The following is a 26,901-nucleotide window of genomic DNA, read 5'->3' as shown; positions in this document are numbered from 1 at the left end:
TGTTTGGGTGGCCATTCCCATGGAGAAGCGAGCATGGCACTGCTTTTTGGTGAACTGCAATGCGATCAATGACTGACCTGTCTCTAGTAGCAACATGGGACCTGCCTCCAGGGCTGGGCCAAGCCAGGTGGCTGCTTTGGGCCATGGTGGCTTAATCTCTGTGCTGGCTTGGTGTCTGAGCAGTGCCTGCGAGGTGTGCTGCCATTTGCTTCTCAGCCAGGACTGTCACTAGCAGAGAGTCAAGGCCATGTTCTCCATGGCAGGTCAGTGGGCTTGTGCTCTACAGGGCATGGCTTTTGCAAGATTTCCTTTGCCTCACCAAAGCAGCATGCCATGGTCAGGCTGCGAAAGGTAGTGAAGAGATGTGCCTGGTGATTTCTGAAAGCAGCCTGATGCTTTTGGAAGCAGCCCCCACATTCTCCCGCTGCCCCAGGCTGCAGCGTATAGCAGGGAAGGATCTGTGCCTGCATGTGTCTGCAATGGATCTCTTACTGATCAGTTGTTCAGTGATCTCTTTGCCTGCTCCCTCAGCGGTGGAGGTGGAAGGTGACAGTGAGATGGCTGTGAGGGATTGTATGTATTACTCCTAGCTACCGGTGCTTACACTGAGCAGTGGAGTCACTGGGCTGTTTTGTGCTAGATGTTATACATGTAATTAAGTAAACCAAAACAAACAGCTCGCTCTTTATGGCCTTGGCAGTCCAAGCTAAACTGCAAAGCAACTGCCCTGTATTATGAAGGTGAAGGATGAGCAGTGTGAGGTTTTCATCAAGCCCTTGGAGTTTAGCTTATGTGATGGGGAAGGGAGTAACTTACTGCAGCATGGGTGAGGTTCTAGCCTAAATAGCTGGCTGTCACAGTAGGGCTGATTTCTGTCAAGGGGAGAGGGAGACCACAAGTAACAGCAACGCTTTTGCTGAGGATGAAAATCCATGAAAAAAGACCAAAATGATTTGTTCACTGGAGCAGAAGGAGGTAAGTGAGAGGCTGGAAAGTGCATCTGTGCCATGCACAGGGGTAGGAGTGGGTGGGTACAGGGGCAGGAGAGCACTGTGTAAAATGACTGTAACTGCCAAAGTACTCACCACAGAGCTGCAATACTGTTCTTCATTGGGTAAAGCAGCAAAATGACTCAGCTGTGGTAGCCAAGACACGCACAGCCACGTGGTAAGTGTATGCACTGGCGTATGTACCAGTTGCAGCGGTGCCCATGCTAGAGGGGGATGACTGTGCTCTTCATTTGGTGCCTCTTGGGAGCCAGGAGACTTGGCAGTGCTGCACGGGTGCCTTGCACCAGAGGTGAGGGAGGAGGCACCCCGGGCCACAGAGTTTTTAAATACTGCACCCCCCCCCTTTACTCCTTCCCCTGAGGTTCTGCTGGTGAAGGTGTCTTGCACAGCTGGGGCCTGAGGGCCCCTGCGTCAGCCCTTGCCTCTGTGTGGCACCTCTGTCCTTGCCCCAAGCACATGGACTCCCTGGGAGTAATGTTTTGTAATCCCAGCCACCCCTCCCTGCCCTGTTCCAGCTGTGCTGAATGAAGGGCAGTGGGTACTGTGGACTTGTGATGTCCCCCTGAGCATGAACAGCAGCGCTCAGCTGAACAGCCCTGCCTCTGTGCTAGGCCCTGGCAGCTCTAAGTGTGGGTAAGCTCTGTCTGCCATGTGTCACTTACCTTGCGTTGTTTGCTTGGAGCCTGCGAAGGCCTGGGTGGTGTTCCTGCTGGCCTGTCATCAAGCGTGTCTCACCCTCTGCCTGGTTTATTGGCTTCAAGCTCTTGCTGGGACACTCTGATTGCAGCTCCAGCCTTGCAGGGCAGCAATCTGAATGCTTTTTGAATAAGCACCAAATATAAACTAAGCGCTTTTTTTTTTTTTTTTTTTGTAGCCTTCAGGTGTTGGCAGGTGATCACTGTCTGGAGACATGTTTTAAACTCCTGGGAGATAGATTGGCAGCTGCAGAGCTATTGCCATAAATACAGTTGAATTGAACAGGCTGTAAAGGGCATAAAGGAGCACACTGAAGGAATGGAGCTGGGTCAGGGAGGGCAGTACGGGGAGCTGAGCAGACAGCAAGCAGAGAACCGAGAATCAGCTGCTTGTTTGGGACTGGAAGCACAGAGTGGCTGGAGGATGGCTGTTCGCTACTCAACTGTCACTCCAAGACAGCACAGCCACACTGCAGGTTGTATTTGCTGCCTTTTCACCTGATCTTATATAAAAATATTAATGGAAGAATACTGTTTAAAACTTGATCCCCAGGGACCAGGAAATTGCTGATTGATAACTGTTGGACAGTGTTCTTGATCCAGGGCACACCTGGATACTTCCCCCCTGCTGGGAATGGAGGCAGCAGATGTGACATGCCTGCTTGCAAATATGCATGGACATGGGAGCTCTGCCTTTTCCTGCCTTAAGCCTCCTACCCTGTGGAGGGAGCTGCTTGGTGCTCAAACCCAGAGTTGTGGGAAAACAGAGCTCTACTTTTAAGAGCCCTTTTCTATGATTAAATGTTTACATCAGTGGGACTGTATAAGCCTAGGACTCTACTCCATGTGACTGTGGTGGTTTTTGGGGTGGGGTGGTTTTTTGTTGTGTGGTTTTTTTGCCTTTGATGGTTGTGCTGTTAAAGGTCACTGCATTCCTCTTACTGTGCTGTTCTGTGTTCTTCCTTTGTTAGCAGGCCAGCCTGGGTTGATCTGCCAAGGATGACCACAGCAGCTGGGTCCAGCTCCTCTCCCCAGCACAGCGATGTCAGGGACCGGAGGAGAAGGCATGGACCTACAGGCAGGGGCAAGAGAACTGACAGCTCTGGCTGTTGGCTTACTCACTTTTCTTTATACCAACACAAACTGCAATTACAACAGTGCTTGAGCAGAGTGGCTATACTATATTTTTGTGAGAAAGCTAATGGTCTAAACTAGGTGCAGTGTGTATACTCTTACTCTAAATAGGCAGGTTGAGAAAGTCAGGACTTTCAAGTGTGACTGTGTTCAGGCATCACTTCATAAGAGTCCATTTTTTTTTGGTCAGTGACTTGAAGCAAGTTTTAGTAAGTGCTAGGAAACTAATTATTACCATCACAAATTAATTATATGCCCTTGATGTATGGGCTCAGCACTAATTCAGGGTAGGCATGTTAATAACTTAAAAGTTAAGTATATCATAGAAAGAATGGTTTGGGTGGGAAGGGACCTTAAAGATCATGTAGTTCCACCTTCCCCCCCCAGGCAGGAACACTCTCCACTAGACCAGGTTGCTCAATTTTTTTCCTTATAATCTAATCTAAATCAACCCTCCTTCAGGTTAAACCCATTACCCCTTGTCCTGTCACTACACTCCCTGATAAAGTCCCTCCCCATCTTTCCTGCAGGCCCCTTCAGGTACTGGAAGGCTGCTATTACATCTCCCTGGAGCCTTCTCTTCTTCAGGCTGACCAACTACCCAACTCTCAGCCTGTCTTCATTGCAGAGGTGTTCCACCCCTCTGATCATCTTCATGGCCCTCCTCTAGACTCACTAAACCAGGTCCTTGTCCTTTGTAGGCCGGGTCCCCCAGAGCTGGATGCAGTACTCCAGGTGGGGTCTCACAAGAGTTGAGTAGAGAGGCAGAATCACCTCCCTCAACCTGCTAGTTATGCTTCTTTTGATGCAGCCCAGGATACGGTCGGCTTTCAGGGCTGCAAGCGCACATTGCTGGCTCATGTTGAGCTGCTCATCCACCAACACCCCCAAGTCCTTCTCCTCAGGGCTGCTCTCAATCCATTCCCTGCCCAGCCTTACTTGGGATTGCCCTAACACATGTGCAGGACCTTGCCCTTCTTCAACTTCATGCAGTTTGCATGTCCCTGTTTCTCAAGCCTCTCAGGGTCCCTCTGGATGGCATCCCTTCCCTCCAGCGTGTCAACCACATCACACAGCTTGGCGACATCAGCAAACTTGCTGAGGGTGCACTCAATCCTGCTGTCCATGTTGCTGACAAAGATGTTAAACAGTGCCGGTCCCAGTACCAACCCCTGAGGAACACCACTTTTAATTCTCTACAATTAGTAGCAATGCTGGGTCCAAGAGGCAGCTTTTACCATATTGCTCTCAACTAAGGCAGTTTATTGCTTCTCAATATGTTGCAGAACATAATTTAATGGTGCTATACCTGGCTTCTACCCTTGAAAAACAACGGCGGGGGGGGGGGGGGGAGGGGAGGGCAGGGCAGAGCCTTTCTCGATCCGTGCACTAAAACCTTCCAGAAGTTCTAGCATTGCTTTTGGTTTTTGCTTCTGTGAGAGGGCTGGGTGGGCAGCATCATGCAGCTGACTTACTTACTTTCTGGGAATGACCTGGAGCCAACCTGTTACTTGAGCAAGGTGACAGCACTTCTGAAGAGGAAGAGCTCACACTGGGCTCTTTTTTGAAAGACTTGTCTCCTGAGATGTCTGGAACTAAGCACAGATGACTCAAAATGTTAAAAAACCCAGTAGTTTATTTCAAAGTATAAATTTCAGGCTTGTCAGACAAAACCCCACTACAGTTAACACACACACATACACACACGCACACTAATCTACAGTACATACAAAAATGGGGAGAGCTTGCAACTGCTCAGTTTAAATTGGACATTAAATCAGTCCTACATTTTTTTGTATTTACAAGTCCAGCTGCAAAACAAAACAAGAAATCAAATTCTGAATTTCCTAACAAAGAATTTTGCACATTTGACTCCCAATAGCCAATAAATTACTAAAGCTGAACAGGACTCCCCAAACAGCTACTACCCAGTTACCTTATTTACAGGTATACCCCATTAAATTAAGACAGCACTTCAAATATATATATGTGTGTGTGTATATATATATATATATAAAAGAAAAAAAGAATGCTCAGCCTGCATAATGACAATGAGAAATAAAGATGCATTTTAACAGGTACTTAGAGGGGATGAAAGGGAAATCCATTCATTTGCTTTCTCTCAGCTATCCTTATTTTCTTACATCTCCCCTTAGAAGGTGTTTAGAAGGGAATACAGATTTTGGTGGCAGGGCTGGCTCAGTGTCATTTGAACTCCTCTCCCTCCAGTGTTTTCATAGAATGCCCACCCCTACCCAAACCAACAAATTAAAAAAATATATATTATTTAATATATCAAGCTTCTATTTAAAAAATCTGGATAGATATTTTTTGACTAAATGAAAATACTCAAAGAGTTTATAAGGCGGCAGAATCACAGCTTGATTTTGTACAGTGTATGCAATACTCTTAACACTGGGGAATGGCTGTTTGGGGAGAAGGAACAGATTTGACCTGTCCCTACATATAAAACAGATTCTAATTCATTGGACATTTAAGACAAACACCTAAAGGAAGGGCTGAAGTGACTATTTCTGTTACAGTACAAAATGATGCTCAGATCCTATTTGGGCCCAGTCGTGCTCCCACTGAAGGCACGAGGGGTTTTGCTGTTGTTTTCCAAGGAACAGGGCAAGACCCCTTATTTTCACAGAGAAGACACCATGGGCATTTCCAGCCCTGTGCTAAAACCCTTGGGATGGGCGAGTGTCCCAGTGCTTGTGCTCAGTGATCTCACATGGCCAACGGTAGCACAAATAATTCAAAGAATCAAAGTCCTAGACCAACTGCTAGTCCCAGGGAAGCTGGCAGACCATGGAAAAAAATACAGGCAGAGGGGAACCTGCCTCTGCACCGTCTCCTTTTCTGGAGCTGCCGCTGCAGATGCAGTACAGATGCTAAAACCTACAGTCTGCCCCCTTCCTTGGGTTTAGTTATTTGAATCCAGTGAAGCTTTTTTAGACATATACTGAAATAAAGGAGGCCAGTGAAGCTGTAAGTTGGAGGAACGGTGGAAAGGAATGGCATTTTGCCATCAGCACTCCACCACAGGGCTCCTTGCCAACCAGAAACTGAACTAACTCAAATTACTTCCAACCTGGACATCCAGATGCCTTTGTAACACAGAGAGAAAACAAACCAAACCTAAAACAAAGCAGAAGGTAAATGAGGATGGAAAACACAACTGTAGAATCAGTGCTGTGTTTGCTAAAACACAGGGAACTAGGTCCAAGGTGGTGCTGCTGAAATGTCATGTACCCAGTGGCAACAACTTTACACCAAGGTACTGAAAATATGATGGAAAAACTTGCATGAAGTGCAGTGAAGAAAGTAAACCCAACCCTTCCGCTTAAAAGCCATACAGAGATTTTTAGCATATTTAAAAGTGGATTATTGGAAGCCTCCAGCAACCAACACTTTTATGAAGAGCTGTGTCTGGTAGCACCATGTTAACAGACCTGTACTGAATGCTCCCAGATATTTTGCTAAAACTTAACTTTAAGGTCTATTAAATGAAATCAATTATTTCTGAATGTTTGTTGCTAGCAGAGATTTAGTTTCTCAGTCTTATTGTTTCTGGGAGGCAATGGATAATAAAATAACCAGCCACAGCATAACACAGGGAAAAGCGCCACGAGTTACAGAATGAAGCAATACTCCTGTTCGTTAGCATAAGGGGTGAATACTCACTGCAGAGAGATGCTCCACCATGAAAATGATTTCACAGAAATGGCAAGAGTTCTCTCTGTGTGTGTCCGTGATTTATGGACCAGCCACCTTTAAGGTCTCCAAACTAAGCTAGGCGTTTGAAAGTCAAGCCCTGCTTTATCACATACTTTGCCACCACTACTTGCTGAAGATCCTGGAACTGGACCTTTAACAGCTCTGCTGGGATGAAACAAAAGAGAAGTCAGCTTTCACCCCACAGCTGCGACGGCTTCAGTCAACAAATGGTAGCTAGCTTATTTATTCACAAAAAAATCAACTGCACTCTGCCATACACAGCAGAAATGGATTAAGCCAGAAGCCAGTTTTTACAATCAGTTCAGTTGAGAACTACATCTTTCTTTAGTAAATAAAGATGAGTGTTCTTTCTCTAGAGATACAGCCCACAAAAACCTCCAAACACAATACCAGATCATTGCTAGTACCACCTCCATTGGAGGAAAGCAAAAAATTCTAACACGACTCTCATCCCTCACCTATCCCAAGCAAGACAGCTAAGAACAATTGTGACCTAAACGCAAGCACAAACTATAGAAAAGCTCGTGCATAGTTTGGGCTGGAATCACAATTAAATAAGCAGCGTAAGTTCTAGGCTGTATTCTAATGTTTATTTTAACTTTCAAACTATAAAACCTCATTGTACTGATATGGCCAATGGCCCTTTGGTACCACCTCAAAGACACATTTAAAAAATTGCCCAAGGAGGACTTGACAGCCATCAACTGGAATGAACTGCTCCAAACTCCACTACAGAACTGGCTTTGTAAGGACCCAACTTTCCATAAGTAGACTAAATGCATTATTAAATAATTATTCCTTGAAATAGGCAGACAAAACATTTAATTAAACATAGAAAAATTCAAGGCATTATTGATTATTGGCACCAGTAATACAGGGACAACTGTTATTCAAAGGAAAGGTTACACATCATTCATATATGAGATTCAGCGTGAACCTTCTCTCATGATACTGGATTTAGACAGAATTGTCCTCGCCCAAATCAATAAAACTGCTATACTTTAAATGCAGGTTTCCATACAGAGAATATTCGTTACTCACCTGACAGAAGTGACAATCCCAGCTACGTGAAGGAGCACAGCAAAGTGGTATAGACAAAAGTCTACAATGCAGTTTCTTTCACTGTAAAAGTTCTCAAAAGGAGCACAACTAAAGAACCCATAAGCTCATAGCATATTTCACCAGCCACATTTTGGGATTTAATTTTTCCTGCCCTTTTTCAACCTTGCTTTACATTTAAATATGTTGGTTTTTAAGAAAGAGAGCAGTGAAATTAAAAAATGTGACCTTCTACAGCTTTGCTATGGCAAACTGGAGATTTTTAAAAAAACAAACAAACAAACAGACTCCCTTCTAAATCCACTGTTTGGTTCTGCTGGGCAGGAATGAGACTGCAAAGTACCAAAATACAAACCTTAAACTTTTTTGCGCAGGTGTGTTACAATTTGGTTATGCAGAAAGGAAGTTTAACATGTCAACAACAGCAGGGCCGATGCACCAATTTCTTTTCTCAGCTCAGAAGCATCATGAAAGCATCTATTTAACCATTTGCCATTGCTCACACATTTTAGGCCAGTGTCTAAAACAGTTTCTAAACTGCTTTGGGCGCGTTGGCTTTCTGCACAGGCAGGCAGGCGATGACATAAAAAGGACTGGGAAGCCAACCTGTTATCTTTTTGTACTAACAGAACATCCAGACTGAGTTCAAAGAGCTAGAAGCTTTCATGGTGCCACCCCACAGAGGTTTCTTCTTTGGCTGAACTGCAGCATACAGCTTTCCCAAAAGAACAGGGAAAGGCTCTGGTGGAAAATACTGTCTGTATACTCTAATATTCTTGACAGGACAAAAACAACTACTCAAGAATTACAGTGAGGAAAGGGTTGAATGATACTGCAGATGAAAACAAATCCAGCGTCAGCAGATGTTACACTTCCTGGTCTGTACAGAAATAATAATTACTGCAGGCCAGGAAAATGAGAAGCAGTAATGAAAGGCTAGAAGGGTAAAGGGGAAAGTAACTCCAAGCAAATAAAAGAACACCACAAGGTATCTGGCTACATTTATTTCTGAAATTATTCTTTAAGGCACAAAATAAATCTAAAAAATAGGGCTGAATGTATAAGGGGAGGGGCAGAGAAATTATCTGAGCTAGAGAGGTGTGAATGCAGTCTCTACAATCCAGTTTCAGATCTGAACTGGGGATGCTCCCAGTGTGAGCGGGGGAGGATGGTGAAAGTAGAGGAGCATTCTTAATTAGAAAAGATAGGAGGTAGTAGGGCGATTTATTAATTTTTTCCACCACCTCAAAATTTACACACATATTGGTTCCCTGGCCGGACTCAAGTTCCCGTCCCTCCCCTCAGAGAGCTCATTACAGTTTGTAAAATAAGACCAGATCACTCAATCTTCCAGTACGAAAGTGAGACCTTGAATCTCCCTCCATATCACAGCCTGCTCAGAGTGGTGGGGGGGCAAGAAGCAAATCTGTTCTCGCCCTCATGTTAGTGCATTGACAGAAGTTACAGATGTATATGTTTTGCTTCAGACAAACTGTAATTTATTATTTTGTTCCCACTCTGAAGCAGAATCCCAGGCATTCGGGCTGCCCTTGAATAAAGGGTAGGTAGGTATCTAGGTGAAACAGCTGTCATGGAAGGAAAAATGAATTTTTGCAATTGGCCCATGACTTGAGCTATCCAGAAAAAACAGGCGCTCTTGCTGCAGGTGAGACTTTATTTTTCTTTTGGTTCTGAATGCATGTAGTGTATCACACAACTGTCTAAAATAATCCTGCAGAGAGTGGATTTAAAAGTGAATTTCATGCATGGGATCAACCCCCCAAAACTGGGGTAATTCTTGGTAGTAGGACAGGTTTAAAGGCTCCAAAGATCTCTAGTTTAACTGCTCTGGGAGGAGATCACATCTGTGGACTGGGGGTCACAGAAGGGTCCAAAACGTCCATAGATGTCCTTAGCCCGGACTGCAAAGTAATATTTGCTGCCAGACACAAACTGTGTAAGAGTGCATGCCATAGGTAGTGGGAGCGCCTTCACTTCCCCAATCTTCTTCCACTGGGAGGGCATAGTGGCACTCGGGTCCTCGTGGTAGGCGTAGAGATGGTAACTGTCCACAGTGGCACAGCTCCGGTCCACCTCCATGACGCTCCATGACAGCACAATACCATTCTGGCTCTGTACCCGTGCCAGCTTCAGCTGTGGCTTTTGAGGCAGAGAAGTGTTGGCAGCTTCAGGGGGCAGACGTGGTGGCTGTGGTGCCTCCGGGAGTGGGGCAGGATGTACAGGGCGTGGTGGCTCCTAAGCAACGTGAGAGCAAGAAGGTCAGAGGCTACAGCAGTGAAAGGAGACTTTAATTCATCATTCCCCAGGCAAACAGAAGCAAACGAGCCTGCCATCACCCCAGCCATCACAACTCTAAGTCCTGTGTGCAGAGGCAAAAGAGCAGCAGCAAAGGTTGAGAAGGGGTGGGACCAAAGATGCTGTAAGTTCTCATTATTCACATATAAATCCCTAACTGTACAGATGATCATTGCCACAGTTAACTCCCTATATCCTCTTTGCTTCCCACTCAAGAGGTGATGCCCTTTACCAAGATTGAGCAGACAGGTCACAATGACTTTGAGCTAATCTACATTTGAGCTGCTGTTCCCACATTACCCAAAACACCCCAGGCAGGGAGTGGATTAAGCTGACAACTCAGCATCTTCTCAACAGATGGGTTTTCAGTCACAAAAAGAAGAATGGGTAATGGTTTCAGGAGGAATAGAGTTAACTTTCTTCCTAGCAGCTGGTTAGTGTTGTGTTTTGGATTTAGGATGAGAAGAATGCTGATAACACACCAATGTTTTTAGTTGTTGCCAAGCAGTCAAGGACTTTTCAGCTTCTCATACTGGCCTGCCAGTGAGAAGGTGGGGGTTGCCCAAGAAGCTGGGAGGAGACACAGCCAGGACAGCTGACCCAGACTGGCCAAAGGGATATTCCATACCATGTAATGTCACACTCCCTATATAACCAGAGGGGTTGGGGAGGAGGCAGTTCAGCTCAAGATCGAGCTATCAGCTTTGGTTGGTGAGCAATTGTGCTGTGCATCACTTGCCTCATATATTCTTTTATCATTATTATTATTGTCTTCCTTTTCTGTCCTACTAAACTGTCTTTATCTCAGCCCACGAATCTTTCCTTTTTTTCTTTTTGATTCTCTCTCCCATCCCAGTAGAGGGAGGGGAGTGGGCAAACGGCTGTGCGGTTGTTTTAGCTCCCAACCAGGTTAAACTGCGACATGGTGCCACATGGATTTTATCTCCTTAAATTGATCACAAAAGCTGAGCCTCGGTTTCCAGAAAATTTTGAAGTAAGGACACAAATGTGGCTTTCCATTGATTTTTTTTTTTTATACCACAGAAATGGTCCTAGGTCTCTCTAGATGAATGGTCTCTTCTAGATGAATTTAGGAGTGTGGTTACAGTAAGTACAAAATTTTGTAATTCTTCGAGCTAGAGGCCTTTCAAGTTGGAATCTGGGATAGTTTATGTCATCATAAGTGTTCCATGTGATACTGGCTTGATTTATGCTCAATATTTATCACTGGAGAATGCATGAAGTTGAATGGTGTCTACACTGAAAGAACGGTGAGCCACCCTGTTAGTAATATAGTTACCATTTCAGGACATCACAAGTGATGTGACTGCCCAACAGTGAGTATGCAGGCAATGTATTTGGTTCAGTCTCCACAACAAAACCAAGTAAAATGAGTCAGAGTAAATTCTCAAATACTTACAAAAGGAGGTTTGAGGTGATACAGAAGTAATCACCCCCAACAGTGACAAAAAACCCCCCTGAAACTTGGGAGTTGGCAGCCTTGAGGATCTTGTTTGTACCTCGTTCTCCTACCTCAGTTTTGCAAACAGCTGTACTGAGAAACTGGTCATCCAATTTGTAGCCAAACCATGAATAAACTTTTTAGTGGCAGTTCTTCTGTACTCTTCACAAGTCACCTGCAGACAATTCATGCACCATTTTTCAATACGTGCTACTGATGATCTGGAGAACTCTGGGGTAAGCTAACAGATTGCATAGCTTTTACCATTCTTGACAGAAGTTGCAGTAGGTGTTAGGGTGATGCTACGCACGTGAACTGGCTGCAAAGTGTCTACAAGGCATTTCACTACTCTGCAATCTGAAAGACATTAATGCAGAGACAAGCCTGTAAACTGCATTAAGCAATTTCAAAATGGCTACTCACAGCATGCACCTGTGGTGGTCGATGATGCACTGTAAGCTGAGGTGCTCCAGACCCAAGAGTTAGTCCGTTGTTCACGACATATGCAGTTGTTTGAGGCATTCGTACTGCCATACCTGTAAGAAGCACAGTGAATGCTTTTGAGTATTCAGTCTTAAAATCAGCTACACAGAACACTGGAAGACCAACTCCTTCGTTCAGTTGGATGACACCAAATTTCAAACTGACACACTCTCCTGAACTTGCCAGTAGAGTGATGAAGTACTGCACAACAACAAAACCACCTCCCGTCCCCTGAAGCTGTAGAAGTGAAAGAGAGCAAGTGCTTATGTCTGCAGAGGGGACAGAATGATGTTTTCATAATTTGTAGTATGAAAGAAATGGGAGGGGAGGGGAAGAGGAAGTGTGGGAGATACAGGGAGCTTAAGCACGAAAAGAAAAATTGCATCACTTTGTGATTCAGAAAGGAAAAGATAAATGCTGCTGCAGCAGAATGATATCCACTCAGTATTCAAATGCCAGAAGGCTGTGCACTGAAAACAGAAAAATTACGTCCTTGTCCAAGAAGCTTGTCCTCCATCACAGAACAGACGCTATAACAGATGTTACTCACAAGCATTACCATTTCATTCATTCCCACAGCAAACTGACCTGACTGACGGGAATAAACTAGGTAATTTTACAGCCTTGTAGATAATACCCAGAACTCTTGCAAACTACCAAGTTTTCATTCATTTTATACTATATCTCACTCTCTTACGTAACATTTTGTCTGTTTACTGTCGGAACATGTATGTTCTGTGAGCTCAAAGTTTTTGCTCATTGTTATGGGTTGCCTAGGGTGTCCCTCTATTTACGTCTAGAAACAGAAGATTTGGGACAATCTCCACCAGCCCCTAGTTCCACACCTGTATGAGATCGAAGCATTCTAATACTCCAGAAGAGAAGCTCACAGAGTGACACGTCACGAAACTACAGCTACTCTATGGTAACTTCTTCTCTATATAAACTGTCATCAAGCTATGATCATAGGTGATGAGTGTCAGAAGTCTATGTAATCTGTGAGTCTGAGGCAGGGAGCTCAGAGTGCTACATCTTAATGCTTTTAGTATAAAGTGCTGAACTCTAGGTAGCTGCTTCACATTATCTTCCTATTGGCACATCTATCTAAGAAGCTAATGAAGCTGTGCAAATTCCTGTAGGATAAACAGTCACCTGAACTGGCTATTTGTCATCTATGAGAATCCAATCAGATATGCTGTTTTAGTATTCTACCTCAGGAAATTATTTCTTAGATAGTTCTTCAGAATAATCTGAAGACAGAGAGGAATGCCTTAACAGGATATAAGGTACACATTTAGCATTATTTCTAGGTAGGCATACTACTCGATTGAGGTAGAAGTACAAAACTACAATTTACAAAACACTTCACATGAGTTCTCACAGTTAAACTTTCAAAGTGCAGAGATCTTACTCCTGAAGCATCTGCTACTGACACTAAAGACTGTTGCAATGATAATATAAACCAATACACAAGTAGCAGCCTTTCTGAAATCTGTCTAACAAAGATGGTGAAAAATGCAGAATGGACTAAAAGACAGAAAACTCAGGACAGCTAAAAGGGATCAAGAAACACGATTCTTGTTAACAATATGTGAAACCTCTCTACCTGGTGTGCAAATATGAAGCCTTGACATAATCTGTATTCTAACTAAACTAGTCTTTTATCTACTCAGGTTACCCATCTGGCTTCCATGTCCTGAGGTAGAGGGAATACACAACGCTATGGAGGAACTGTCATTTTCTTACATCTTATGTGGCTTGTCAGACAACAGTACTGTATAATACACAGACATACTTTTCAAGCCAGAGTAACAGAACTGCCTCTAACAGAATCACAGAGAAGTCCAGGTTTGAAGGGACCTTAGGAGATGATCTGGCCCAGCCTTCTGTTGAATGTATGCTCTTAGATTTAGTTATTCAGGGTCTGGTCAAGGTGAACCTTAATTATTTTGGTGGAAACCTGCCTCAATTTCTGAGAATTTGTAAGCAGACACCTGAAGGATAAGCATTCATTGTATCACTGGATCAACAGGTCAGAAGCACATTACACAGAGATCTGCTGTTGGATGACCTTGCCTGAAAAACATATGAACTCCCTACCTCATTGACTTCTCCTAGAAAAGGCCTTAAAATAGCATATTACCTAGCATATGTCCTTAAACAACACATTAATTATCTTGCATGTCTAACACTAAAAGATATTCTGTAGATGTTAATACTAATGATGTGTATTTAGTCAGAACAACTGCTCTAAGTGGTAGATTCTGACAAAAACATGTATTTTATATTTTGGTACAAAAGAAGAAAATACTATTTAAAATAATTAACATAAGTGAACGCATGGTTAAGTACTCAGAACTCCTTCCAAAACAACAGGTAGACCAGACACATCTAACTTGTAGCTAAGGGTAATGACAAAGAAAACTAAGCATGGGCTGAGGTTACCTTGTCTTTTATGGCCTTTTGCCAACAGGAACGCGAGATGCAGAAATGCCCCTCAAAAGATACTGCTGGTCAGAAAAACTTGAACTCAAATGCACATGGCACAAGACTGTAAGAAGTTTAAGAAATACGAACAGGTACTCTGAAAAGAACAGCAATTTCCTGACACCCTGACATTTCACAGGGATAGCTCAAGAACTGTCTGATCAACTTCTGTTTAGCTAGCACAGCTGATTTTTCACAGGCTATGGCAATGCAGCTGAATCCAGTCATAAGAGATATTTAGAATTCAATTGCTACAAACATACACAGATATTCTCCTTTCCAAAAACTGTAATTTCAGAACAATGAATCAATTATATCTGCACAAACCTACATAGGTACAGTCTTACAAGGCTCAAGCATGCAGTGTTCAGAGTCTGGCTTACACAGACGGTGTATAAAAACATTACTACCTGGATGTCACAAAAGTAGGCTCATACTCAGTGCACCAGAACAGGGAAATTTATGTTTAACATAATGGTGTTAAAATAACCATAGTGTAGAAATTGTAGGGAGCTAAAAAAAGATAGTTAAGATCCACCACTTAGTTACAAAATATAAACTATCACATAACTTTAAGGTTATTTTTGACACCTACTACTAATTTCAGAAAATGTGTTTGCTGCTATAGGAAGATACCAGTTATGACTTTGCAAAGTCAAGATGAACTTGCTGACATCTCCTGTCAAGGAAACTCAAGCATGCATCAATTTCTGAATACATTTTGTGAGAAATTTCATTTGTCCAGGCCTAGAGAATATAAGAAAATTTGCTGGGCATAAGACATCAGAGATTGTTAAGGAGCAACATTAGGATGTCTGCTATAAACATAACTTTTAGACAGGAAATCAAACAAGATTTACTACATACTTAAATGTTTTAATCTTACTCCATAATAACAAAATGGTGTCTATCTTTCTACAAAACAGTGGTGCTCATCACAGTACCTTCTGCTACCTTGTAAAGTATTGGGCATGTCATCCAGAGATGCTTAATTGGCAGAGTTAGTGCCTGAAATGACTTTGATCCAGTTTTTCCTCATTCACATAGCTGCAGGGGGAATGATTTCTTAATAGCTTGATATTTTCTCAAGTCTGTAAACTGGAAATGAAATACCTAACCTCTATAATTAGGACTGTATTGTAAAAATCCAAGGAATTAACCCAAAACAAAAAAACCAACCACCAAACCCCACATCCATCAGGTAGAACATCCTAAGCTGTGTCATGCTAAAATGTGCATAGAATCATAGAATCATGTAGGGTGGAAAGGACCTTGAAGATTGAGTCCAACCATAAAGCTAACAGGGCCAAGTCTACCACTAAACCATGTCCCTAAGCGCTGCATCTACACGTCTTCTAAATACCTCCTGGGATGGTGTCTCAACCACTTCTCTGGGCAGCCTGTTCCAGGGCTTGATAACCCTGTCAGTGAAGAAATTTTCCCGAAGAACCAATCTAAAGCTCCCCTGGCACAATCTGAGGCCGTCTCCTCTTGTCCTGTCACTTGCTATTTGAGGAAAGAGACTGACACCCACCTGGCTACAGCCTCCTTTCAGGTAGTTGGAGAGAGCAATAAGGTCTCCCCTCAGCCTCCTTTTCTCCAGGGTGAACAACCCCACTTCCCTCAGCTGCTTCTCATAAGGCAAGCATCCCCTACCTCCAGTCTGCGGGTTGACTGGCCTTAAACCAGGGCTTGGCATCACAGCTCCCCGTACAGGATTCTGCGCTGGTGGTGCAGGAAGAGTGGTGTAGACCACCTGATGGTTAGCAGGGGCTCTTGGTATAGGAAGTTTTGCAGCAGTTTGAGTCACTGGCCGATGAGTCACATTCACTGTTGTTGGAGCTGGAAAAAAAGAGGCCACAAGCTAGAATGGAATTCCACAACATTAAGCTGATATGCCTATTCCAGAGTACACACCTCCTTTGGAAAACTGACTCATCTGAGCCATGGAAAATAAAAACAGTCTCTTAAATCCTCTCTGCTTTTGATAATGCAAGAAAACAGCCTAAACTAACAGTAATTTTCACCTGAAAGAACAATGCAATATATATACATTTTTCAAACAGAAAAGATAAACTTAATACCTCCCCTCCCCTGCCCCCCCCCCCAAAAAAAAAAAGGGTTCTGTATGTAAGCACAGGTGTGGAGAATATAAAACCAACCAAAGAGTCTGTAGAACAGATCAATCATAAGACAATTCCAAAGCCAACTAATCTTTAACAATCATCTACAGAAGAACAGAGTAAAATAAAGAAAAAGAAGAGCATCTATGTTTCTTTATGTTAGAAAGGAAAAAAAAAAAAAATCACACTGCAGACAAAATAACATTTAACTAGGGATGGAACTTCAATGTCAGCCTTGCCATTCACTCTGTCAAAAGGACTAATTGCCAGGTGCAGGTGGAGAGATCTAGGAGTGATGTTGCTAATGTTTTCTTTCCCCCCATTACTTAAATAATGCATTACTACAGGTTTCTCCTCCTTCACTTTTACAAACAACACTATATTTAATAATTTCCACAACCATCCTAGCAGCATTTCTTCCTCTCCATGGAATTAATTTGATCCTGAATTCTTTCCAAACCAACTGGACTATCTTTCCCTTTACTTCATCATTTTTGAAAAAAACAAAGTTATGGGAAACTGACTAGAGTTGAAGATTAAAAAGTGACTCAAACACTCTGAATATTCACCTGAAAATATTAGCACAATGTAGAACACACAAGAGTCTAGTTTAACAACAACAACAAAAAAGCAGTCACTGCCATCACATAATGATGTAAAATGAAGTTACCTGTAGGTATCACATGTATGGTGGTCTGGGAAGGTCCACTCGTTGGCACACCTGTCTGCTGCACTGGGTTTGGCTGCAAAGGCTGCAAGGGTCGAGTCAAGGGCTGGGTGGGTATGCTCAATCCTGTAACAGATGTCTGGTTCTGCTTCTTGCCATCTGCTTTAAAACAAAATAAAATTATAGACAATAGCAAACAGAAATTAGAACATCTCAGAATTTTTAAATCTCTCTCCCCCATCATTCACAGATTAGCAAAGAATATTTCCTAGCATGACACTTCTTTGATCTTTTCATTCTGCAAACAAAACTGTAGAAAATTAATTCAACTCCACTCACTTTCATCAGCTCAATCTTTTCCCCCCCATACTCCATGTTTCATTCTATCACGAAGTCTGCCTATTTCAGCATAATTTGGAAGCCTGAATTTAATGGAACACATTTAATACCAAAGCCTGTAAAAGTTTCTATTAAGAAAAGAATAGCCTAAAACCTTAAAAAGGCCTAAACACTGTTGTACTCAATTTGTTCCAAAAAAAAGTGATAGAGCTCCCTAAATAAATCTTGTCTACCTTCGATGCTTATATCCTTTTGTTATTTGCTGACTATTTCCTTTGTTGAATCTGTTAGTCAGCCTTGTTTGTTGCTGGTTTGAATGTTCATGTTATTTTCTTTAAAAAGGGGAATTGCTTTATTATTTATAGAAGACTTTAAAAAGAGAATTTGTTTTCTCACATTGACACCCTCCTCAACATGACTTACTAACTTGTGAGAAGTGACAAATAGCGTCTGTATCTGTAGTTTACTACAGCACTGTTTTTTCCTGCTTTAGTTTATTTGTGACAACATAAAATATTCATTTTAGTGCAAGTCTGTATGTAATCAAGCCTGTGCACAAGTTGAATAAAGAAGAATTGAGAAGCTTTTGCCTTAGTATTTCAACCTGATTAGAGAGTAGTAGTGGGCAAAGACGACATCACCAAAAACTAAATCCACAAATAAAAGAGTAGGTTTTAAGGGCAATCATTCAAAAAAAATTTGCCCTAATAAAATTGTCCATGCAGCAGCCACTAATTTACTAAAAGAGCACACTATATAAAAGTAAAAAATATGTTAATACATACTTTACTCTTGAGAAAACATATCAACAATATACTGAAGAACACAATTAGAAACTATCAATTAAATATACTGTCCTGGTTTTGGCTGGGATAGAATGAATTTTCTTCCTAGCAGCTGGTACAGTGCTGTGTTTTGGATTTAGGATGAGAATAATGTTGGTAACATACTGATGTTTTAGTTGTTGCTAAGTAGTGCTTACAACTCAGTCAAGGACTTTCCAGCTTCTCATGCCCCGCCAGTGAGAAGGCTGGAGGTGCACAAGAAGCTGGGAGGGGGCACAGCCAGGACAGCTGATCCAGACTGGCGAAAGGGATATTCCATACCCTTGACTTGAGAACTAGAAAAAAAGATGATAGTAGACAGTGCAACATCAGCCATTTAGGAACTGGTAAGAACTTCTGCTATTAATGTAGGAAATCATGTGTGGGGCAGCCAAGATGATCAGGAAAACCTGCGTATTTTGTTCATTACAGAATGTTGCTTGTCTGATGAAGTAAAAAAGAAAGTGCAAACCTAGGCTCTATGGGTTGAGTGTTTCCACAGTGTGATGGTAATACTTTTTTTTTCCCTATATGAAGCACTATTTGAATGCAAATTGCTATATGTAAGAAAGGGGTTGGAAGTTAGAGATACATTTCTGTGTTGATAGAGGAGTGGGGTTTCAAAATGCCAAACCAACAGGTGTTGAAAGACAGCTACTCTATTCTGTTGGAGTACTGTGTCCAAACCCAGTGGCTCAAGCACACGAGTAGAGATCCTAGTCACTATGACACAAAAAAAACCCCCAACTAAAAACCTCACCCAAAACCCCAACCAAACAAAAATCCCTCACCCTCAAAACATGATTAGCCCTTAAAAATAATGCACAGTGTTTTGTCTATCTACCATGACTGAAGACTGTCATCAAGTCCAGTCTATACAGGTCTGCTCTTCCATAACCCAATACAGAAACTCTGATTTCAGTTTAATAACCTAACAAAACGCCTAAAATTTCCATAGTTCTTAACCTAGAGTTTTAAGTCTAATTTACCCTATACGCATACTTTGGTATACAGTATTATACATTTTAATGTTACTTATTGATCTAAATGGAAATTTCATTGGAAAAAGGAAAGGATAGAGAGTAGATTACACAAACAAGTTTAAAAATCTACCACAATGTTTAAATTTACTCTCAACATGAATCTTTAGAAATTTCGACCAACAAGGACACACATTGTAGTTGTCTATTTCCAAAATAGCCTAACTTTGTTTCCTAGTTATACCAGGAAAGGTTTAAAGGGAAGCACATGATAGACATCTTGCTGCAGATATTAACATCTCTTCAAATACCTTTCAGAAGTAACAGAATTAGGTTTACTTAGTATGCGGGTGACAGCGCTTTAAACAAAATAATCAGGATCTGAGCGTTCCCAAGAACACCGTGTAAGTGTTGCTCTTCTATTTGAATTAGTACTGAACTGATATTTGAGGATACTATAGTAAACACCATAATGCTGGGAGGTACTTTCTATCCTGAGGTTGTGTACTAATAAATCTAGAACAAAATGTAACTCACTCCACATTTGCTGTAAACAAAATGCAGTGGAAAAAATATTTGGCCACAGGTATATACACGCATACGATTATGCAAAAGCTGTCAGAAGTGTACATTTCCTCTTTTTAACCTGAATGTTATTATCAGAACACTTGAATTCTTTCCCAGGAAACTTGCTCAAAATCCTAGAGATGTGTTTTGACTGCGTGGTGAAACTCAAGCTTTTATTAGGGTTTTAGTCCATACATTTCTATAGCTTGTATGAAAAATACTGACTCCTCAGACAAACTCTAAACATAAACTAATCTGCAAGGCTGCAGACTAGCAGTGAGAGTCTCACTTCTGCTTTGCAGTGAAGAGACACACATGAGCTAACCCAGCTTGAAAGTACCCCCTAACCTTCCTCCTAATGAAAGGATTATTCTTCTAAAATTGAACAATTAAGGGGAAAGAATCTCAGAATATCCCACAGGAAAAAACTGAAAGATACTGGGTCAAGCCCAAAAAAAAGAAATCGAGAAACAATTAAGTTACTATATTGTAATGCAACTATGACTCTGCCGTGGCTGCTAGCACTTCTATTAGAGAAGCATTCTTACAGTTGCACGTGCAACCATAGTGTTGATCTTTTATAGTAATTGTGAGGCAAGGACATACTTTATCCAGTCAGGGAGGGGAAAACTCTCTGAAAAATGTTACTTTTGATAGAAAAAGATTAGCTGAAATACAATACTGTGACATGCCACTTTAAAACATACCATAAATCCATTTAGATCTGTTGGTGTCTTTTACAGAATATTAAATAGGACTGGGTAGCTTAACCTTACCTGAACAGAGTTCCACAGTCCAAATGCGACCACCTTCTTTATCTTTTTGAGAACTAACCCTCAGAAGGGATGACAGTGGTAAAAACTTGATTCCCTATGCTATTCTGACACTCAGCTAAGTGATTCACAGAGTCATCAAAATCCTGGCTGGAAAGGACCTCTGGTGATCATGTAGTCTGACCTCTTGTTGAAGCTGGACTATCACCAACACTAAATCAAATGAGTTGCAGTTTTGCCCAGCTGAATCTTGAGACCATGCAAGGATGGAGTTTCTAATGTTCCCCTGTGCTGTGCTACCTTCCTACTCTTGACTTCTTTGTCCCCCAAGCTCAACCTGAACCTCCTGAACTTGTAGTTCATGGCCACTGCCCCTTGATATATCATCTGGCACTGCTGAGAAGAGTTGTGTTCCACCATCTTTGTAACTATCCTTCAAGTAGTTGTAGGATGCTATTACGTTGTCTCTGTTTGCTCTTTGCCCTACATGCCATGGTTTGTCAATCTCTTCTCATAGGTCATGGCCCCCACCATCCTGACACCATCTACTGGGCCTTCTCCAGTGCTACCACACTCTTCTGAACTCAAGGAAGGGGGAGCCAAAACGACACTGTATTTCAGGTGTGGTCCCACTAGTGTCAATGTGAGTGGAAGAGTTACTTAAATTTAAATGAGAAAACACTGTTGGCTCATACTCAATTCCGTGTCTGCCATATAGCTTCTGCTGATAAAAGAACCAGACTGTCAGTTATCTGAATGACATAATGCTTCTCTAATACTTGTGTACCACATTAACTCCTTTTGGTGGTAACATTCCATTTCTCCCTCACTGAAAGAAATGCTACCACATCCCAGAATGATTTTCTACATTTGTGCAAAAAATTAAGAATATACGTGTAGAACTTCAACACACTACTTAGAGTTAGCTACTGAGGTTTTGTAGAGGCTGGACGTCAGAATGCAGCGTAGGAGCACGCATTTAGAGACCATGCAGAATTAAAATTTTATCTCTAATAGTAGAAATACCAATTTTTCAGTTAAGATGGCAGTGCAATAGTCTTAAGTACAGACTCTTATTACTTCTCTGAAATACTATAATTCTTTGCTAATTGAATCCTAATTATAATTAGACCTACCCACAGTTATGCAAGACTTAGGAAAATGATATTCTTTTAAAAGATGAAGTGCATCCACACTGCCAAAGGATATTAAGAGCACAACTATATTTACTCTAATCTTGGCATACAGCCCCAAAGCACAGATCTACATTTGGTGTCTAAACTCTTGCACACAAAGTTTTTCAGTTAACAAAAAGATTAGAAGCTGTAATAACCTAATGCCTGAATACCTTAAAAGGTCTTTAATTAATCAGTAAACAGAAAAGTTTACATCTAGAAGAACTTTCAAAATTATAATAAAGAATTCAAACATCTCAAATTATTCCACAAGCCTAACAGATTTAAGCACAGACAGCAACAATACTTCAATTAAGGGAAAGGTAACAATCTTAAAGACTGTTTTACAGTAAGTAGAATTCCTTTTATTTAATGCCTGTCAGAATTCTTTAATAATAGTCCTGTTTAAATGAAACACCAAGGAATACAATGCACTATGCAGAAACAGAAGTTTATTCCTTTCTGTCATTCAAGGGATGAAATAATACTTGTAGCTCAATTACTCCTGCAGCTAGCAAAATCTTTCTCACCTACCTTGAGAAGAGCCATCATCCTCTTCATCCAGTGTAAGATCAATGACACCTCCTGAATCACTTCCTGTGACCTTCCCGCTCTGAAAAGACAAAACTCCTTCGTTTTGCAAAAGCAAATCCAGGGAACACAGGTGGAAAAGGGATACGAATTGGAACATTGAGAGGGAAGGGTCTCAGAATTGATGCAGTTATTAGAAAGGAACTGATGAAATGAGCAGGAGGAAATTTCAAACAATTTTCCCAGGACTTGAAAAACAGGCAATAATCAAATTACTGTATTGCAGTATCAAATATTACAAGTATTTTTAGCTTTGTAAGGAGTAAAAAACCTTGATAACCAGTAGCATATTGTTATTTTACAGGTAAAAAATAACAACTTGGTGTTATACAGTATCTTTCAATTATGACTCTTAATATTTTAATCTGTTTGTAATCTCTGCTTTCCTCTATAGTAGTATAACCTTTTGACAGAACGGTTACCAGGACAATGTATTACTTATCTTGAGACAGCTGTGACTTCACAGTAAGAAAAAGGGAAGGCTACAATGGAACCTGTAATGCTTATAAAACATGTAATCAAAAGCTATCAGAAAACTCCAATTGTATCCAGCTTTTAAAAGTAATTTCAGTACTGTATTTTTATTCATTGTCACAAATTTTAGCATTCTATTATTCTACATATGAAGTCATTTGTAAACATCTCTTTAGAGAGGATAAAGGGATCTTAAGTTATTGTGAAGGCTAAATGTTATTTAAAAACCCCTACAGGACCATCAAACAAGATTTACTTTCTGGATCAATTACTGTCCCTTGACTGTTCAGACTACAGGGACCATCAACATTTTCCTTTATATGACAGAAAAAATACTGGGGGAGGTCCTATATATTTCCGTGGTTTTAAATATACTTTCTAGAAAAATTCTTGAATTGTGCTCATTTCTAGTCCTCAAACCTGCTGCAAAAATTAGGGTTTTTTTTATTTTGTACAAAAGATGATAATTTATTGTTGGACTAAACTGCTACCCATTGATGGATTAAAGTAAACCAGGCTCCTTAGGACAAAGAGTTAGGAAAGCAACGTAATTATCAAAATATCTGAACAATTAACATGGAAAAAAGTGTAAGAGTTATCATCCCCACGTAGCCTGTACAAATGCCAACATGATAAATCCTAGGAATACTGGAGATTTTTCTGTGCAGTCTGATGGGGACAGATGCAAAAGGCCTAAGCATTGAGATTATCTGCTCTATGACTTTTCATTTGGGTAAAACTAAGCCTTTAAGGAGGTCCTAAAGACAACTGTCACACAGACAAGGCTTTGAGGAGATGGAAGAGAGGTATCGTATGATTACTAAATGCAAACAAAAGCTGTATCAAAATCATCGGTCACTCACTTTGGAGTGCCTGACATGACTTGTCTCTTCGTTAAACATTATTACAACCCAATTTCTTTTTGCCTTAAATTCTCTTGCTGCCACTGATGAAATTCTGCTAATAACCTACATGATACACAATTTGAGTAGGAAATATCTAATTACTTGTGTTCACAGGCGGTAGAAGAGATCTCTATAGGGACTCCATCTTTGCTATACATAGAGAAACATCTTTCAGATTTATTAACCATGGAATTCTTCTGTTGAGCAATTTCTATCTCAAAGACTTTCCAGCTTCACTTTTCTTAGTATGATGAGTTGATTTACCCACTTGAAGCTTTAAAAGGCACATTCAAATAATCAATGATTACTCGATTAGCATAAAGTTAAGGGGAATTTCATTCCAACTTGATAATCTTCCCAGTAAATGATGTGTATTTTGAATTATGGTACTCTCTGCCAGGAGAAAGCAGATTGAAAAATAGAGGGGGGGAGATTTATAAGGAACTGGAGAATGAACAAACTAACACTAAGCTATTCATTTCTCCCCACTATAAAATACAGTGGTCTGAAGTAATTTCCTTCCAATTCTTCCTCCACAAGGAAATCTAAATCCTAAGAAAAAAACTGTATGAGAGCTACTTTGAAGCCCTGTTTAACTGTGCCAGTCAAGAAAGTTCTTTAAATTTCCAATTCAGTGTCACTGCATGCATTTATTTTGGTCTGTGTGAACGGCCAAAATCTTGAGTTAAACAGGCAACTATTAAATGATAAATCTAATCAGCCAACAAGGTCTCGTACATGTACTTCTCAGGAGGAAAGACATTCTTGCAGTAAGCCACACTATTCAAGGTTTTCTACTAAACAACCCTGGTAGCAACCTCCTCAACAGGAACTATCCGTAAGTAGTTAGGTTCTTTCCACAATCCACAAAGGAAGTTGCAGATCTGCACGGCAGCGTTTTGAGTGGTGCTCTGTGGTACATCCCCCAGTCCTGGCTCCATGGCACACACTCCAGCTACTCCAAGAAGATGCTGTACTCCACACACAGCACACCCTGAAGTCCTGATTCCCCAGCCTTCCCAACTAGATTCCTATAATTCACCAACTATGCATCTCCCTTGAATGAAATTTAGGGGTACAGGAAAATTTTAAGGAAATGTGAAACACTGAAAATGCTGCACAATTGTGTTTCCTACCTAGGGGGTTATGGTGTAGGAGTTGTCACTTACCACCTGAATGGTTAAGACCTACAAATGGAACCATCTCTGCCAAAAGGAAGTAATAAATGGTTTTCAGAAAATCCTGTGCCCAACCAATCAAGAAAATATAAACACCCCTTTTGAGTATCATGACTAGTTTACTCAGAAATTCTCTCAGGTAATTTTTGTTGCTACAAGGACTTGTGAACACTCCAGTTTACAACACAGCTATGTTTGATGGAAGGCTAGAGAGAAACAACTGCTATTGCTTCTGTAAATAGAAAGGAATAGAGTTCTGAGGAGGAGACTGCCACGTCACACATCAGAAGAGAAGATTCAGACAGGCTGCTCTGGGCAAAATCAGAGACCAGCTTAAGAAGGCATGCAGCCCTGATGAAGGCAAAGGGAAGCCTGACATTGGACTTTCAGTCATGTATGACCAACCTTTATGTTTATGTCAAAAACTGAAATAACAGAACAAGTCTTTCAGTACTTAATACCAGATTTCAGCAAGTATCTGGGCAGAAACTGCTAACACAGAAAAGCAAAGTCAAGGCATTCTGGTCTGCTGTCAGTTTTCAGCTTTCTTCAAACACAGGAAGCCAAGAATCTAAACCTGCTTCAGCTGACCTCTGCAGAGGAGCAAGATGATGCAATCATAACACCTCTTCATCAGTGCAGTCACGGTAGCAAAATAATTAAAACTATTAAATAAGAACCCAAAACATATGTCTGGTGCTTTAGTTCGCATATTGCCTGCAAGTCTGAGTAACAGAAGATTCAGTCATCTTAGAATATAAAATAAGCTGGAACAGAAACAAAATAACCACAGTAATATGAAGTGATATCTACCTATCTAAAGATCACAGTTACAAAAAAATTCAAAGCAAACAAAACCAGAAACCCACAAACCACCATTTGTCAGTACCAAAGCACCAGTCTCCAAAGAGACCAGAAGTGATACTTAAACCTGATTTTTTACAACAGCATCTGAGTAGTTTCTAGTAATCAAAACACATTTACATTGAAATATAAAATAAGTGTCAAATGCCAAACTCCCTTTTCCATCCATCTTAATAGCTCATGTATCTTAATGCATATGCCTTTAACTTCTAAGTAAGTGGAAATCCTCCAAAATATTGTCATTCACACTGCCATTTTGGAACTGATTTATCAATAGCTGATGAGGTAACTTTGTACAACCTGGAAGTAGTAACATCATGAACTGAACTATCCAAGTAACCACAACTGTATCCAGAATAGAATCGAATGGTTTGGGTTAGAAGAGCACTTAAAGATCATCTAGTTCCACCCCCCTACCGTGGGCAGGGACACCCTCTACTAGAACAGGTTGCCCAAAGCCCCATCCAAGCTGGCTTTGAACACTTCCAGGGAGGGGGCATCCACAACTTTTCTGGGCAACCTGTGCAGTGCCTCACCACCCTCACAGTGAAGAATTTCTTCCCTAAATCTAATCTGAATCTCTGCTCTTTCAGTTTAAGGTCATTACCCCTTGTCCTGTCACTACATGCCCTTGTAAACTGTCCCTCCCCATCTTTCCTGCAGGCCTCCTTCAGGTACTCGAAGGCCGCAATTAGGTCTCCCTGGAGCCTTCTCTTCTCCAGGCTGAACAACCCCAACTCTCTCAGCCTGTCCTCACAGGAGAGGTGCTCCAGTACTTTGATCATCTTTGTGGCCCTTCTCTGGACTCACTACAACAGGTCCTTGTCCTTTGTATGCCAGGGCCCCCAGAGCTGGATGCAGTACTCCAGGTGGGGTCTCACAAGAGCAGAGTAGGAGGAGAGAATCACCTCCCTCGACCTGCTGGTCACAATTCTTTTGTTGCAGCCCAGGATATGGTCGGCTTTCAGGGCTGCAAGCGCACATTGCTGGCTCATGTTGAGCTGCTCATCCACCAACACCCCCAAGTCCTTCTCCTCAGGGCTGCTCTCAA

At 41.4% G+C, this 26,901-nt stretch overlaps 1 protein-coding gene across 5 annotated transcripts in view; it reads right to left on the bottom strand.

Moving 5' to 3' along the window:
• Window positions 1–7,151: 7,151 nt before the first annotated feature.
• ATF7IP (activating transcription factor 7 interacting protein) overlaps window positions 7,152–26,901 on the bottom strand; it is a 120,161-nt gene continuing 100,411 nt past the window's right edge. For 3 of the 5 annotated variants that reach the window (XM_075750755.1, XM_075750760.1, XM_075750751.1), the window contains exons 11-15: window positions 22,373–22,451; window positions 17,184–17,339; window positions 16,047–16,232; window positions 11,844–11,956; window positions 7,152–9,898 (exon numbers count right to left, since the gene is read on the bottom strand). In XM_075750755.1, coding sequence (XP_075606870.1) covers window positions 9,482–9,898; window positions 11,844–11,956; window positions 16,047–16,232; window positions 17,184–17,339; window positions 22,373–22,451 — 951 coding nt within the window. In that variant the 3' untranslated portion in view covers window positions 7,152–9,481. Of the gene's footprint in view, window positions 9,899–11,843; window positions 11,957–16,046; window positions 16,233–17,183; window positions 17,343–22,372; window positions 22,452–26,901 lie in introns of all 5 variants that reach the window. The other 2 variants (XM_075750745.1, XM_075750743.1) reach the window with 1 other exon arrangement.

Source organism: Balearica regulorum, chromosome 1, assembly GCF_011004875.1.
Source record: "Balearica regulorum gibbericeps isolate bBalReg1 chromosome 1, bBalReg1.pri, whole genome shotgun sequence".
Lineage (NCBI taxonomy): Eukaryota > Metazoa > Chordata > Aves > Gruiformes > Gruidae > Balearica > Balearica regulorum.
This window is presented reverse-complemented; position numbering and strand designations above follow the sequence as displayed.